This window comes from Rutilus rutilus, assembly GCF_951802725.1.
Source record: "Rutilus rutilus genome assembly, chromosome: 9".
NCBI lineage: Eukaryota > Metazoa > Chordata > Actinopteri > Cypriniformes > Leuciscidae > Rutilus > Rutilus rutilus.
The window spans coordinates 35755879-35771532 of record NC_140223.1 but is presented as its reverse complement, the minus strand read 5'-3'; the positions used below and the strand labels follow the sequence as shown (position 1 = coordinate 35771532).

The window sequence follows — 15654 nt, the reverse complement described above, 5'->3', positions numbered from 1 at the left end:
AAATGTTTCTTGAGCAGCAAAACATCATATTAGAATGATTTCTGAAGGATCATGTGACACTGAAGACTGGAGTATTGATGCTGAAAATTCAGCTTTGCCATTACAGGAATAAATTACACTTACAATATATTAAAATAAAATATCACAATATTACTGTTTTTGATGTGATCAAATAAATGCAACCTTGGTGAGCAGAAGTGAGTTTGTCTTAAAATCTTACAGACACCAAAACTGTTGAACCGTAATATCTATCAGATGTCTTATACCACAATGAAAATCTGAATCATTATGATTTATTTGATCATCTTATTGATCACTAATGAAATCTACTAAAGCAAATTTGTGACATTATCATTATGATAATGATTGATATCACGTGCAGAATAACATGATCTTCAGGTTTGCACAAAGTTCATACAGCTTGTTGAAATGAAAGCAAAAGGGAGACGCACCGAATATCATATTTTGAGGTTTAATACTCAAATTGTTATGCTGCTAATATAATTTGTTATGAAATATAAATGATTTTTAATTGGTATTAACTTCGAAAAATGCAAAATAGAAACATTTTCACTAGTGGTCTAGTGACATTTAGACCCCATGTTGTTAATCACTGCCTCAGGGAAGAGCTCAGTTATACTGGATTGACTCTTATAAAAAGGGACTGGTGTTTTAAAAATGAATGAGAGGAAGCCTTGCCCTCCGCCACACTCTTTAGTGCTGCCATAGAGACCCAGTATGCTCACTGTTAAACTGCGCTCAGATTAGCATTTAAAAGGGCCTTCGGTCTCTGACTGACTTTGAAGAACCAAATTACTGCCATCAGAGATCACACAAGTCCAGCGTAATTCACAGACCGGCATGTCATTTAATCTGCTGTGTTCATCTGCAACTTAATTAGGCTATCTGAGGAAAGTCTAATGCCCATCTTACTCGTGTCAGCTGTTGGACCAGAGAGTTTAACGTAAAGTCTAGAATATTTATTAACCCAAAACCGCCATATTGTTGCTATGATTTGGTATGTGCCACAGAAATCACTGATTTTACAGTAAATCCTTGTATTGTGAGTTATTGTAAAATTATAACATGTCCAGGTCATATTTCATCCTTGAATAATAAGAAAACAAGAAGGTATTAGCGATTCACAATTATTGATTATAAAAATAATATCAGCATAAATAAAACCAATTCTACCATAGTTAAAACTTTACAAGTTAAAAATACTTTACTTTATAAGTTTACATGTATGCATATATTATGGCAATGACAGAGATTTTTCACCATGTCGTAATGAGAATTGAAATGGAAATGTACTTGCTGTCATGAAAATAATGTTGCAATGCAATGGAAAGAAAAGATTGATAGATTGAATATGTTTAAATGTTTTTCATGATCTGAAAATGTATATTATTATATTAGCCTATACCATGCAAACCTACAGAGTAAGGACCAAAAGTGAGTTTGATGATGAAGTCTGTTGTTTACAGCGAATAAGAATAAGTCCATGCTTGTCTTTGTTCTAATAGGCACTTTCTATTAATACTGTAGGTTAAAAATAGGTCCTGAAACATCAACATTCATGTCATGACATAGTTTAAACCCTTTCAGATGTTTTCTACATTAAATGAACATCAAAATTAAATAGTAAAATATTTAACTGTGGTAAACCGGCTAACTGTGTTGTGAGTACTGTAACAGGGTTTATCACTTTGTAGAGTTTCAATAGTTTGAGACTAAATTGTTTGTTTGTAGTTGGTGATAGCATGTGCACCATACGTTTTTTGATATTTTTTCTTACAGTAACTGTTTGAAATGTAAATGTTTGAGAGATTTGATGTGTTTTAAAATGTGTTAAAAAGAACTTTGGATTGGTGTCTAATAAAAGTGTAATGGGATACCAAATTTTATCCTATTTTTGGAAAGTGCCAATTTAACACGATTTTAGCATTCATTTTAGAATATTTAGAGTATTTAAGAGTTACACTTTTTTGTCATAACAGTGAAGTAATTATGAAATGCTGGGTATTGCTGTGTAATATCTGATGTCATATGTCATTTTAAATCTTAATATCATTAGGCTATTATCATAAGCTTGTTTCCGCCACAGAATAAAAAATGAAAAAGGTAATTGCCACTTTTTTCTCTCACAATTGCGAGTTTACATCTCGCAATTCGGACTTTTTTTCTCAGAATTGTGAGTGTATTTTTTCGCAATTCTGATAAAAAATTTCATAATTGAAGAAAAAATCTGATTTGCGAAACAATTCAGTCTTTACTGGTAATTTACCGGCAAATTACTGGTAACAGATCATGTATGAACAGGACCTTTTCAAAAATTCCGGTAAATTGGTTCCGGCATTTTACCAGTAAGGGAAGTTGTAACATTACCAGTAAATTACCAGTAATGTGCTCTGTGTGAACATGGAATGAAGATTACCGGTATGATCACGTACGAAGTCAGAATGCGCTGACGAAAGAAGTCTGCTTTGGGCCAATCATAAAGACTTATGAAGATGACATGATTACTCTGCGCTGTTTACAGTAAGCTTTTTAATATGTTTTCTATTTAAATATGCACTAAATTATCATATTTGACCGTTGCGCCACATCTCGCAGCTTTTTCAACATGTCGCGCTCGAGACCATGCCGCCTACTATCATGCGCGTCTCTCGCATTTTTAAGAGTAAAAACGCATTCTGTTTGATCACCAATTTGATGTCAAATTGAACAGATAGTGAAACTAAAGCGCTTTTCCTCACGCGGGCAGATGAAGACAACGGCACTGCGTTTAAAGGATTAGTTCACCCCAAAATGAAAATTTCCTAATAATTTACTCACCCCAATGCCATCCAAGATATCCATGTCTTTCTTTCCTCAGTGGGAGAGAAATTATGTTTTTTGAGGAAAACATTTGTGGATTTTTCTTCTAACAATGGACTTCATTGGTTACCATCGTTTTTAAGTCCAAATCAATGCAGTTTCAAAAGTCTTTGAAGTGTTTAAACGGGCTGTACGCGATCACAGCTGAAGAAGAGGTTGTTATCTAGCGAAACGATAGGTCATTTAAAAAAAAAAAAAAGATCATTTATAGACTTTTTACCTTCAATAGTTCGGATTGAGCTGATCAACAAACGGACAGGGAACTACGTCATCACGTTGAAAGGTCACGCCGGCGCCGGCAGAAGTACCGCCCCACTGTTTACAATGCGACCGTACGTAGGAGGATAGTTCAAATAGTATTGTTTGCTGTTATATATATAGTAATAGTATTCAGTGAATATGAATAGTATATGAATAACATTCTGATGAATATGAATAGTAGTTCAAATAGTTTTGCCGGCGCCGGCGTGACCTTTCAACGTGATGACGTAGTTCCCTGTCCGTTTGTTGATCAGCTCAATCCGAACTATTGAAGGTAAAAAGTCTATAAATTAAAAAAAAAATTTTTTAAATGACCTATCGTTTCGCTAGATAACAACCTCTTCTTCAGCTGTGATCGTGTACAGCCCGTTTAAACACTTCAAAGACTTTTGAAACTGCATTGATTTGGACTTAAAAACGATGGTAACCAATGAAGTCCATTGTTAGAAGAAAAATCCAGAAATGTTTTCCTCAAAAAACATAATTTCTCTCCCACTGAGGAAAGAAAGACATGGATATCTTGGATGGCATTGGGGTGAGTAAATTATTAGGAAATTTTCATTTTGGGGTGAACTAATCCTTTAAAGATAATTTCTGATAATTTCTGACATCACAGAAGTTACCGGTATTTTGAAGCTGATGTGTAAATGGTCTCTTACCGTAAAAAGCCAGAATGCTGTTGCTTATGTGAACAGCATATTTGTGCATTTACCAGTAAAGTCATTCTGATAATGTTACGGTAATTTACCAGGATTGCTGTGTGAAAGTGGCTATAAACTCGCAATTGACCGTTTGCAAAGACCCGCCCCGCCCTCTTTAGTTACTGATATGTCCGACAAGCCATAGCGCTCTCACACCCACACATCATGTTCTCAATATACAAATACATCGCGGACACATACAACGCGTAACAGAGAGGACAGAGCAGGTTACTTTTGATATGAAACAAAGTCTCAGCTTTCAAATTTTGTCTTTTCTTTAAGAAATTTAAACAATAAATACCGTTGTGTGACTCTTTAATGTGTCATGACAGATCGCCGTAGCAAAGCTGCTTGTGAACCGATCAACTTCCTTCTAGTTCATTTATAGTATCAAATAAAAATGAATGAACATCAGAAGGAATGTTGTTTCAACCGCGGAAAGACATCAGTACAAACCGTTTTTCAAGTACAAGTCCACCGACGTTAATCTACTAACTCTCCTGACTTCTTAGCCGGACAAAATGGCGGATGGCGGGATTATGATTGGTCAGATAGCCTGTCAATCAAACTCCCAGCGAAAGGGTGAATTGCGAGAAAAATGTCTTGCAATTCTGACTTTATAATTTTTAACTTTTTTCTCGTAATTCGTACTTTTTTCTGTCAGTTCTGACTTTTTTCTCGAAATTGGCGAGTTTATGCAACTTTGAGAGAGAAAAACAGTCCAAATTGTAAGATAAAAAGTAGCAACTTCTTTTTTTATTTTTTTATTCAGTGGCGGGAACAAACTTCCATACCCTGCATCTTGGTTGATGATTTATTTTTTAGAAATCTTAATTTCAGTTCCTGTATGAAACAAATTTAGGCTATTTTACTGAACTGATACTGTAAACCAGTAACAACTCTTTATATTTATATATATATATATATATATATATATATATATATATATATATATAAACGTGATAAACACTCTAAAAACATAAAGGATGATTTTTCAATTAATAAAACCATCTTGAACCCACTCAATGACTGATTGATATGATTTATCCTGTCCAATATTGATTTATTGCTTAGGGAGAGAACAGAAATGAGACACCACTTTAAATGATGTCAATGTCAAAATTTAAATAATGCTTCATCCGTCGCCTCGGCGACAGACAGCGCGCGCGCTCGTTTCACACAGTGATGGCGAGCTGAGAATATCTGCTCAGCGTTGGAGAGTATCATCACCCACTAACCTCACCTCAGCACCCGCTCACACACATACCCTCACACACCCAGAGAGGAGGAGAGACAGCAGCGAGTGTATGTTAGTGAGAGAAGCACAGCGGAAGGGAGGGTGAGAGCCTCTGGTAGACGGAGGCAGCGTGGATATCAAACGGACGCTTCTATAGCTTTAGGACTTACACCACAGCATTTAACGTATTTTTAATAAATTCCCACCTGAAGGACTCTTAAACCAGAGCAGAACAGCGAAGAATCGCCGGCTTTCGCGTGTTTTATTTGGAAACGCGGGGTTTGTCTGTTGGCAAGCGTCAGTGGAAGATGCTCCTGTAATTGGATTCATCTGGAAAGCTCTCAAACCGCAAGGAGAGCTGCTTAAGTGACAGCGGTTCTATAACGCAGCGTAGTAAATTATCTTTCTTTCAGTCTTTCTCTCCATCCTCCTGTTTTCCATCGGCTCTTTTCTTTTCTCGTCATCCCCTCTCATCTTTTTCCCCACTAGCAGAAGAGTTTCTGTGGAACGTGTCGCACGCAGATCCTCGCGATGGGTGATAAAGGCACAAGGTAAGCCGTGTGTTTCAGATGGATTAGCTACAGGAGGACATTGTACTGTACAATTGTTTTGTTTTGTTTTTTTGTTTTGTTTTTTATTCTATGTTCTAGATGTAATTGGCCATTTAACATCACAGTGGCTCAACGCAGTCAGTTAGCTACTGTCAGTTTGCAATGCATACGGTGCAAAACAAAACACCATAATCACATGACACTAAAATAATGCAATAAACATACATTTAACAACATAATAACATACAACTCTAATGTACATAACTGATAACAAAAAACTAAGAAGAAACAATTATTAAAATGAAAAACAAGCAAACTCTGAATATGTTATCAGCTTTTCACTGTAAAATATACGATTATTTGTTATTTTTACGTGCAAAAAACGTTACATTAAACAGTATTTTACTGAAGAATTGCATGAAACGCGAAAGGCTTGTTCTATTACAGTTTCCCCCGCATATAGTAAGGAAACTTACTGTTAACCAATTAGCAGGTTTTTACTAGCATTTTACAGTTAAAAAAAAAAAAAAAAAAAAAAATGGTGTTGTATTACTTCAGTTGAAAACAGTGAAACTGGACAGGTAAGTGGAGGGAGAGAACGTGATTGGGACACGGGCTGGATTTGGACCTGCCCTCTTGAGCACTTGCACAGCACAGCCTATTTGCTATGCTAAATGGACAATTAGCCAAATGGTCAGTTGCATTTTTATCCCCGCCTCTCTGTGACCCAAGCAGGAACAAAACTGCAACCCTTCAGAAACCACTGCATTAATGTAACCCATTTGTTTCATCTGTAATTCATTTGCTTCAGTTCTCTAGGAAGGTTTTAGAGGTTGGTGGAGGTAAACTGTTTTGGCACAGTGCCATTTCCATTGATATTTGACATTTCACACAAGGTCACATTTGACCAGGACATAAGCCTACCCACTGTTTCTAAACTCTCAGCAGGATTGTGTGCCAGTTCAGTGTTCAAAGCCCAAAGCTTTATGATATAACTCAACAGTTCACTCGTCAAAATCATCTGCATGCTTAAAAATGTTCTTTATTGGCATCTATGGTTCTTTGAAGAACGTTTAACATCCATGGAACCTTTCTATTGCACAAAAGGCTCTTTAAGGTGTAAAAAGTTTCTTCTTATTATTGAAATGTTCTTCACAATGAGGAAAATGGTTCTTTTAAAGGGGTGATAGAATGATTTTATAGGGTATTTCACACTGTTCCTTAAGGTATCCAAATAGGTTATGTAACATTGGTTGGGCTGAAAATGCCCCCATGGCTCTTTTATACGCCCTAATGCAACCCTGAGAAATAGCCCCAGAACGAAACAAGCGGTTTTCTTCCTTTTATACTATGCTCATGAATATTTAGATGAGCTGCACGCTGATTGGTTGGTTTACAACGAGGCAACATACCCAATGAAGATTGGCAGCACTCACTGTGTATCTAAACTACTATCGAATAAATATTTCAATTAAACCAAACCGTCACACTGTAACTGTACCTGCTAGATAACAATAGCTACAGGGTGTCTACAGATATGAACAAGTTAAATTGAAGTCTTTTTAAGACCTTTTTAATACCACCGTATATGAAATTTAAGACCGAACCTGCAATGGAAATACACACGTACACATATATATAAATCATCACATATCACAAAATATCATTGCATTACAATATACAGTGAGCTTTTCATATCAGCAGAGCAGACAATATCCAAGGGGCTGTTTACACCTGGCCACTTCATGCGTTTTCTCATATCGGATAGCTATCTGATTTATCAAAACGATTCCATTTACACCTGGTCACATAAATGTGTTTTTGCAAAACGGATTTAAATCCTGTTTTGGACTGGATTTTATTGATCATCAGCTAAAATTTCTAAATCAAAGACCGCAATAAGAGAGAGTGGCAACAGCCCTGGTAAGATCATTTCGTTTCTCTACCTTTAATGATGATGATTGTGTGTTATGTGTTGTGTGATGATTTTGCGATAGTTTGCACGTTGACTTGATGAATAGACGCTCAGCTGCTCATCTGCGGTGATGCGTGTTGCAGTAGCGTTATCATATCTGGCTATAACATGTCATATAGCCCGAGCTTTTAGTCATGCAGCTCCTTATTTATGGAACCTGCTGCCACAGGATGTGCGAAACAGTGGAAGTATTCATGTTTTTAAATCTCGCCTTAAGACCCGTCTTTTCCGGCAGGCTTTTATGTGATTATTTTTATATTTTAATACTGGTATCCAAGGTTTTAATAATGAGTATTTGATTACTGTTGATTGTTTTATTGTGTTTGTAAGGTGTCCTTGAGTGTCATGTAAGGCGCCTATAAATAAAATGTATTATTATTATTATTATAACACGCTCTCACGCGTTTATTTTCTTAGCATTTTTGGGAGGAGTACAATTTACATATGTGGTTTAAACAACAAATGCATTTACACTGGCTAGTTTCGTCTGGAATGTGGCCCAGACCTCCTCCTGAAGTGGTTTGAGCGATCGGATTCAAATCCGTCTCGAATGCGTTTCGGAGGGCATTTACACCTGGTCTTTTCACGATCGGATAGCTATACGACCACAGAAAACGCATGAAGTGGCCAGGTGTAAACAGCCCCCAAGAAATCAAAATTGACAGCAGCCAAAGACCTCTAGAGAAATACAGTTCTTTTGAAGGAGAAAATGATTTTTAAAATACTTTGATTCCCATTGTACCCAGTTTAAAACGTCTTCGACAAACGGCGCAGTTTGCCTCGTATACATTTCCAGGCACCGGCTTTAGCCACCACGAGAACTCGTCATTCTCGAGCCATTGCGGCTAAACTGTGTCTGACTGCACGACCACCATTGATATTCCTGGGCCTAGAAAGTGGGCTGTGTGAATGCAAATTTAGGGGCGTAACAAAGGTACAGACCAGATCCAAATAAGGAAATCCCCTAATAATACAAGTGTTACGTCACATCTGAGCTGATTTGAGATCCGACCATTTTACAGCTGCAGTTTAAAGGTTTGAGATTTTCATATTAAGAAGGTGACATAGGATTTTGAGATTCTGTGTATGGCCATTTTACCCACTGAGCTGCTGTTATTCAACTATGCCAAGGTAAACTTGGTTTTGCATTCTATCACCCCTTTAAGAAGTTATTATTAGGGGTGTAACGGTACACGGAAGTCATGGTTCGGTACGTACCTCAGTTTTGGGGTCACGGTTCGATATGAGTTCGGTACAACAGGAAAAAGCAACAAATCCCCAATGTTAGATTTCTTTTCAATTATTTTGAACAGACAGTAGTGCAAATTACAGTTTGTTCCACCTAGCGGCATTTAGTCCCCCCTGAGATAGTTGGTACAGTCTATTTTTATTTGTGTACACTCAGCACTCACAATAAAAATGAAACATTGTGCTTTTGTAAAATAAAGAAAACAGACAGGATCCCTCTTTCTTGAGGAGCGTGTTTATGTAGCCGATCGATCCACTTGAAGTCTGCTACATTTACATTTTTAAAAATGAATCGAAACAGCGTATAGGCTACTAGCAAGCTCTTGCATGCCATCTGAACTCTTGTTTTGGGTTGGTGCATGTCTCTTCTTGTTGTGGCGGTTAGCAAACAGTGTTGCGTTACCACGCATGCCCCCTTCTGGATTGGAGTGTGGATCGCCTGTGACTGACTGCTTTCGTTGTCTGACTGTATGCACCGAACTGTGACATCTGTTCTGTGACGGTTTGGGAAGAAAACATGTACCGTTACACCCCTACTGTTTATTGTTAGGTTCTTGAGGAAGTTGAACCCAAAATAGTTCTTATATGGCATCGCTGCGAAAACTCCATTTTGGAATCTGGCTATATAATTGAGCTAGTTACAACCAAACTCTTAGGCAGTACCCCTTATTCAAATAGACATATTTTTAAACCTTTGACAATTTATTAAAGTCTGGTTCCATTAGTGTTGTCGATTAATTAAAAAAGTAAAACAGACAGACCACATTACAGTTTATATTGGTCATTAATCACCCACATAAATAAATAGTTCATTTGGAAATGAAAATTCTGATATGATTTACTAATTTTATTTCAAACCCTTATTGTTTATTTTTTATATTTGTGACATTACAAAATTGCATTTGTAATAGTTAATAATATATAAATAAATACAGACAATAAACAGTTTTTTTTTGCAATGTATGACGCAGATTTTTTAATATGACAACAGATATGATAGATACGACAGAACAAAAACATAGTCTAAACCTTAATCTCTGATTGCAAAAAAAAACAGTATGATACTCCAATGCAGAGTGACACAAAAGCACCTATTCTGGACGCATGACGATTTGCTTTTAATCTCGTTCCATAATGAATGTTTCATTCACTCTGCTACTCCCATGCTCTCCTCTAACAGACACCCAATTTCAAGTACCGCATCATTCAGAATCACCAAAAATATCCAGCAAAATACATTCTTTTTAAACAAAAGCACAGGCCTTTATGTTCAGTTTATGCGTAAAAAGCGGGAATGTTAGAACATCTTGAAGAGAGTTTTACCGAGTTTTACCTTACCCGAATGTGACATTCTGTTTGAATGTTGAATGGAGAATGACGTGCCCAATGCAATCTGCAAAAAAACAATTTTACCGCAAATTGGTATACCAGTATCGAATTTGGAGCAGTCCTGTTTGATTGATACCTGATTGGACCAATAAGATACTGAGTGTCAGATTGGCGCATTCCTAGAAGAAATATGATGCATAAAAATATAAATGTAAGAGAAAAGTCGAATATGCCGTGCTCGAAAATGTGTTGTTTACTTGTTAATAATTGTTTTAAACACATTCGTTGAATTCTTTCATAGATACAGTTGCATTAACCTCGCAGTGATTAGCTCTTTCTTGAAAGTGCTCATTGTAACAGCTTAAGAATTTGTAGATATGAGTTTCCTGGCAGTTCCGATAAATACCTGTACACTCTGGCTCCTGGAAATTGCATACCTCCAAGCCAGTGAGATCAAGAAGTAAAAAGAAGTGCATCCTTAGCAATCATGTATTGCTTCATACATGATTATGTTACTTGTAGATGTTGTTGTTACCTTAAATACACTGATCAAAAATTACTTTTCTCTGTTATTATACCTATTTAAACCACCCTTCTCACAACATTAATAATAAGACATTCAGGTAACACTTTACAGTTAGGTTCGATTAGTTGGATTAGTAGTAGGAGTAGGATTAGTTAATGCATTAGTATCATAAACTAAAAACAAACAGGGCTTTTACAATATTTGTTCATCTAGGTTATTTCCTGGATACTTAGACCAACTTAAAAAAAAGGGTTTGGTTCAGACCGTAAATGTTTATTTAAGGGGGTCATGAACTGCACTGTTTTATAATGTTTCCAGGGGTAGTACTCTTATATTGTTAGTATGATTTTGACATCAAATATTGTCATTGTATTTATAAATAAAAGACGTTTTTCTTACCCTGATTTTAGCCCTTTGATTTGAACGCTGTGTTTGAAGTGGCGTCTCTGATGTGAGACTTCAGTGTAAACGCCCACTGCTGTGATTGGCTAACATATTTGCATATGAAATAGCTAGTATTACATGTGTATGTAAATAAATATGTAAATGTATTTGCATTATATTTAGCATAAAATAAATGTATTTCAAATACATTTTGGTATATACATTTTTCACTAGGGTGTACATGAATTATTACATATCAGAAATTGCTGATCACAGATTTAGAATTTAGGCATTAGAATTAACACAGTTACCTTGTTGTGGCAATACCGTCGAAGTCCATATTGTAAAAGTCTGTTTGCAAAGCTTTCATATTAACCAAAAATATGTATTTACCCGCAGACAAAAACATTCATAAAAATTAAAACCTTTTTTTAAATAAATTATTATTATAAAGACCACACATACTTAATCATTATATATATTTTTAGACATAAGCCCAAATGTTAGCAACTTAATGTAGTCAATATAATAATTGTTTGGCTTTTTACAACTTAATTACATCACAAAAAAAAGCTAAATTAACCAGAATATGAAAGTAGAAGTTTCACTTAAAGTCCCCTACTTCACTTCCGTATGTTGACCGCCTGCAGTGTCTTCTGGGATTTCTGACAGTTCGATAATCTCAAGTCTGCCTTCGATGCATCCTTGGTATCAAGAACACTTCCGGGCACTTTCATGCTTCCGCTGTACTTGCGTTCTTGAGTATTGGAATTAAACTTTGAACGGTTGATGATGACGTAGAGCGAGAACACAAGGACACAAGATCGCTGAAGAACGCATATTGAGAAACAGCCTGAATCTTCGAACGAACTGTTTTCAGACTCAAGGTGCAGGATATGCAGAAATGAGGTGATATGCAAATGAGGTGATATGCAATGTAATATTATAAGAAGATTAAAGTGTTTTTTGATGAAGACGACAATGGAAACGTAGTTCTGGGCAGGACCATTGGAGATGGGAGATTCAGTTTTAGCTCAACCTCAGTGTCAGGATTGCGGGCAGGGTTTTCTTCCATACCCTTGAACTCCACTACAAGTCCCACGGCGATGCACGGTTGTGCCGGCTCACACACCTGGTCAGACTCACTGTGGGGCTTAGGCTCTGTCTTCAACTTAGGCTCTGGCTCGTTCATTGCGGCAGGCATGAGCTCCCCATCTGCGGTGGGCTCTGGCCTAAAGTCTGTGCGTGGGGTTAATGGCTGGCTGGGCTCTGGATTCAGTGACGTGACGATGGATGTTGGGTGGGGCTAAACGCTGCCGATGTTCTCCTCTGCCTTGCCGACAGTAAAGGGAGTATCCGTCCACCCATAGAGTGAAATTGATGTATTCCTCCAAACTCCAGCAGGTGTCACCCTTGGGCATCATAGAGCGGATGTCTTCGTCCAGCCAACAAGGAAAACCTTCCATTAGGGTCAGGTCATCGCAAGTTGCTTGGTGGCAGATGTTAAGAAACTCCTCCATATAGTCCTCTAGGCTTCTGCCATCCTGGAAAATAAAATGATAATTCCTTCCTTCGGTCCTTTACAGCTTTGTGGCACAACATTGATAGCTGCGACTTTCATTTTCTTTTGAGGTCCGTTATTCTGTCACGTTCTAGTCCGATAATGATGAAGAGATTGGCACAAAGGATGAAATGGTAGCGTACTTTTTAAAATAAGCAAACTCAGGAAATCCACAAAGGTAGAAACTGAACGAAACTGTGCCTTGTGCAAACAATAACGGACAAAGGAACAGAAGGAACTGAAGGACTAATATACATAAGATACAGAACTGAATACTATCAGGTGTGATCTAGTTAATGAGTAACCAAGAAGATTAACTGGTGGCGGGAAACTGAGAAAAAAAGAACACTAAGAACTAAGACAGGCTTAACAGGAACAGAAGACAGTAACAATGATACCAAACTGAGCATAACTGCTACAAATACATTTTTTTTTAACATTTCAAGTTTATAAATCAGTTAGTTAGTTATTGTATAATGAATGAACATGAATATTTGTGAACCCCAAATTAGGATTAATGCTTGTTATTTTTCACATATTCTTTCAAATAGTACTTGATAAGTTTGAGTTAACCTTGAAAGGCAACCTAAAGCTGAGAAATATCCCAATGATCTGTTACTGGCTAGCTGCCAATATTGGAGTAACCAGGATAACCTGTTTGGAGTTCCTAGATTAAAACGGACAAAAAACTCCCTACATTTGTCAGTTCTTTGACCATTAGAGCCAGACACTGCATGAAATAAAACATGGTCATTAAAGAATCAATTCCTCTTCTACTCTTTGAAAGTTGTAGGAACATAACCCCCTGAAAATCTATGGACTTGCATTATCAGCCATGTTATTTCTGAATCGACACCCCATTAAATCCAGAAACTAGGCCTCAGGCCTGACTGGCAGTTGATGTTTTGTGTGATAAAGTTTTTTGCATTATCTACAACTCTTGCTTAAGTGCTTTTTTTGTGAGATAACAATTCTCTCTTTTTTTTTTTTTTGCACTTAATCTTATTCAGGATTGTATCAGGCTATCAGCACTGATGCGCTCGTTAAAATTCAGAGTTGATTTCTGACTTTCCGGTGCAGTAAGCAAGTTTAACATTTTTATAGCCCTTAATGGTTTATTGTTACTTGAAGTGCTTTTTATTTCAAAAGCCTTCAGTTCTAGAATTGTTCTTTTAGGGATCTCCTGTGCAGTGATTTCAGCACTGGCGTCCTACTTGTGCTTCCCACAATTATAATAAATTAGTATTCTTTCTGATTCATTGTTCACTTTGAATGTTTTTTATGCTTTAAGTGTCTTTGTGTGGGACTGTTTGAGTATCACAGAGCTCTTCAGTAGCTTTTGAATCCTCCTGCCAATCTGAATCTCCCATGATGCATATGAGCACTTGAATCACAGTTTCAATGTCTAGAATGTCGTCTGTTGTGCGTGATCCGTTAAGAGGCAAATCAATTAAATTGATATGGAATCCAATAATAGAAGATGTCTTTAATCCTATAACCGTTTTGTTGTTGTATTTTTGTAAGAAAAATGCAATTACACAAGAAAAGCTGCTGCTATATACTGCACCTGATAAGTGTCTTTAGACTTTCAAACTACACTTTTCTTCAACGTGGGTAACACTTATACTTAATTGATTATTGATTTATCTCTTCTTTTTAAATATTAAATGATCTCATAATTTGGCAACAGGCTGCTGAATGCCGTAAACATGCTAAGAATTCCATTCCCCATCATTTATAAAACACTGCCATTTACACTATGTATTGGGACACTCCTCCAAATCATTGAATTCAGGTGTTCCAATCCCTTCCATGGCCACAGTTGTATAAAATCAAGCACCTAGGCATGCAGACTGCTTCTACAAACATTTGTGGAAGAATAGGTTGCTCTCAGGAGCTCAAGCGTGGCACAGTGATAGGTTGCCACCTGTGCAATAAGTCTACAAAACATTCCACGGTCAACTGTTAGTGGTATTATAACAAAGTGGAAGCAATTGGGAACAACAACAACTCGGCCATGAAGTGGTAGGCCACGTAAGATCACAGAGCGGGGTCAGCACATGCTGAGGCGCACAGTGCGCAGAAGTCGCCAACTTTCTGCAGGGTCAATAGCTACAGACCTCCAAACTTCGTGTGACCTTCAGATTAGCTCAAGAACAGTGCGCAGAGAGCTTCATGGAATGGGTTTCCATGGCCGAGCATCTGCATCCAAGCCTTACATCACCCAGTACAATGCAAAGCGTCGGATGCAATGGTGTAAAGCACGGCGCCACTGGACTCTAGAGCAGTGGAGACGAGTTCTCTGGAGTGACGAATCGCACTTCTCTGTCTGGCAATCCGATGGACGAGTCTGGGTTTGGTGGTTGTCAGGAGAACGGTACTTGCCTGACTGCATTGTGCCAAGTGTACAGTTTGGTGGAGGGGGGATTATGGTGTGAGGTTGTTTTTCAGGGGTTGGGCTTGGCCCCTTAGTTCCAGTGAAAGGAACTCTTAATGCTTCAGCATGCCAAGACATTTTGGACAATTTCATGCTCCCAACTTTGTGGGAACAGTTTGGGGATGGTCCCTTCCTGTTCCAACATGACTGCGCACCAGTGCACAAAGCAAGGTCCATAAAGACATGGATGAGCGAGTTTGAGTCCTGACCTCAACCTGATAGAACACCTTTGGGATGAATTAGAGTGGAGACTGCGAGCCAGGCCTTCTCGTCCAACATCAGTGCCTGACCTCACAAATGCGCTTCTAGAAGAATGGTCAAAAATTCCCATAAACACACTCCTAAACCTTGAGGAAAGCCTTCCCAGAAGAGTTGTCATTAAAGTTAATGTGCACGTGAAGGCAGGCGTCCCAAAACTTTTGGCAATATTGTGTAAATGCTACAATCATTTCCCAATTACCTACTGTACACCCAACAATCATGTGTGAAAACACACATACATACATACATTGATCACTTAGAAATAATTTTTACCCTCTTGCATTTCTAAATGCTACCTAATTT

At 37.5% G+C, this 15654-nt stretch overlaps 1 protein-coding gene across 3 annotated transcripts in view; it reads left to right on the top strand.

The window, feature by feature from the left end:
* The first annotated feature begins 4994 nt into the window (after positions 1-4994).
* The window catches only part of arrb1 (arrestin, beta 1), a 63163-nt gene continuing 52503 nt past the window's right edge, over positions 4995-15654 (top strand). The window contains exons 1-2 of one of the 3 annotated variants that reach the window (XM_084419119.1): positions 5130-5472; positions 5572-5630. In XM_084419119.1, the coding sequence (XP_084275245.1) occupies positions 5611-5630 (20 nt within the window). In that variant the 5' untranslated portion in view covers positions 5130-5472; positions 5572-5610. Of the gene's footprint in view, positions 5631-15654 lie in introns of all 3 variants that reach the window. The other 2 variants (XM_084419118.1, XM_084419117.1) reach the window with 2 other exon arrangements.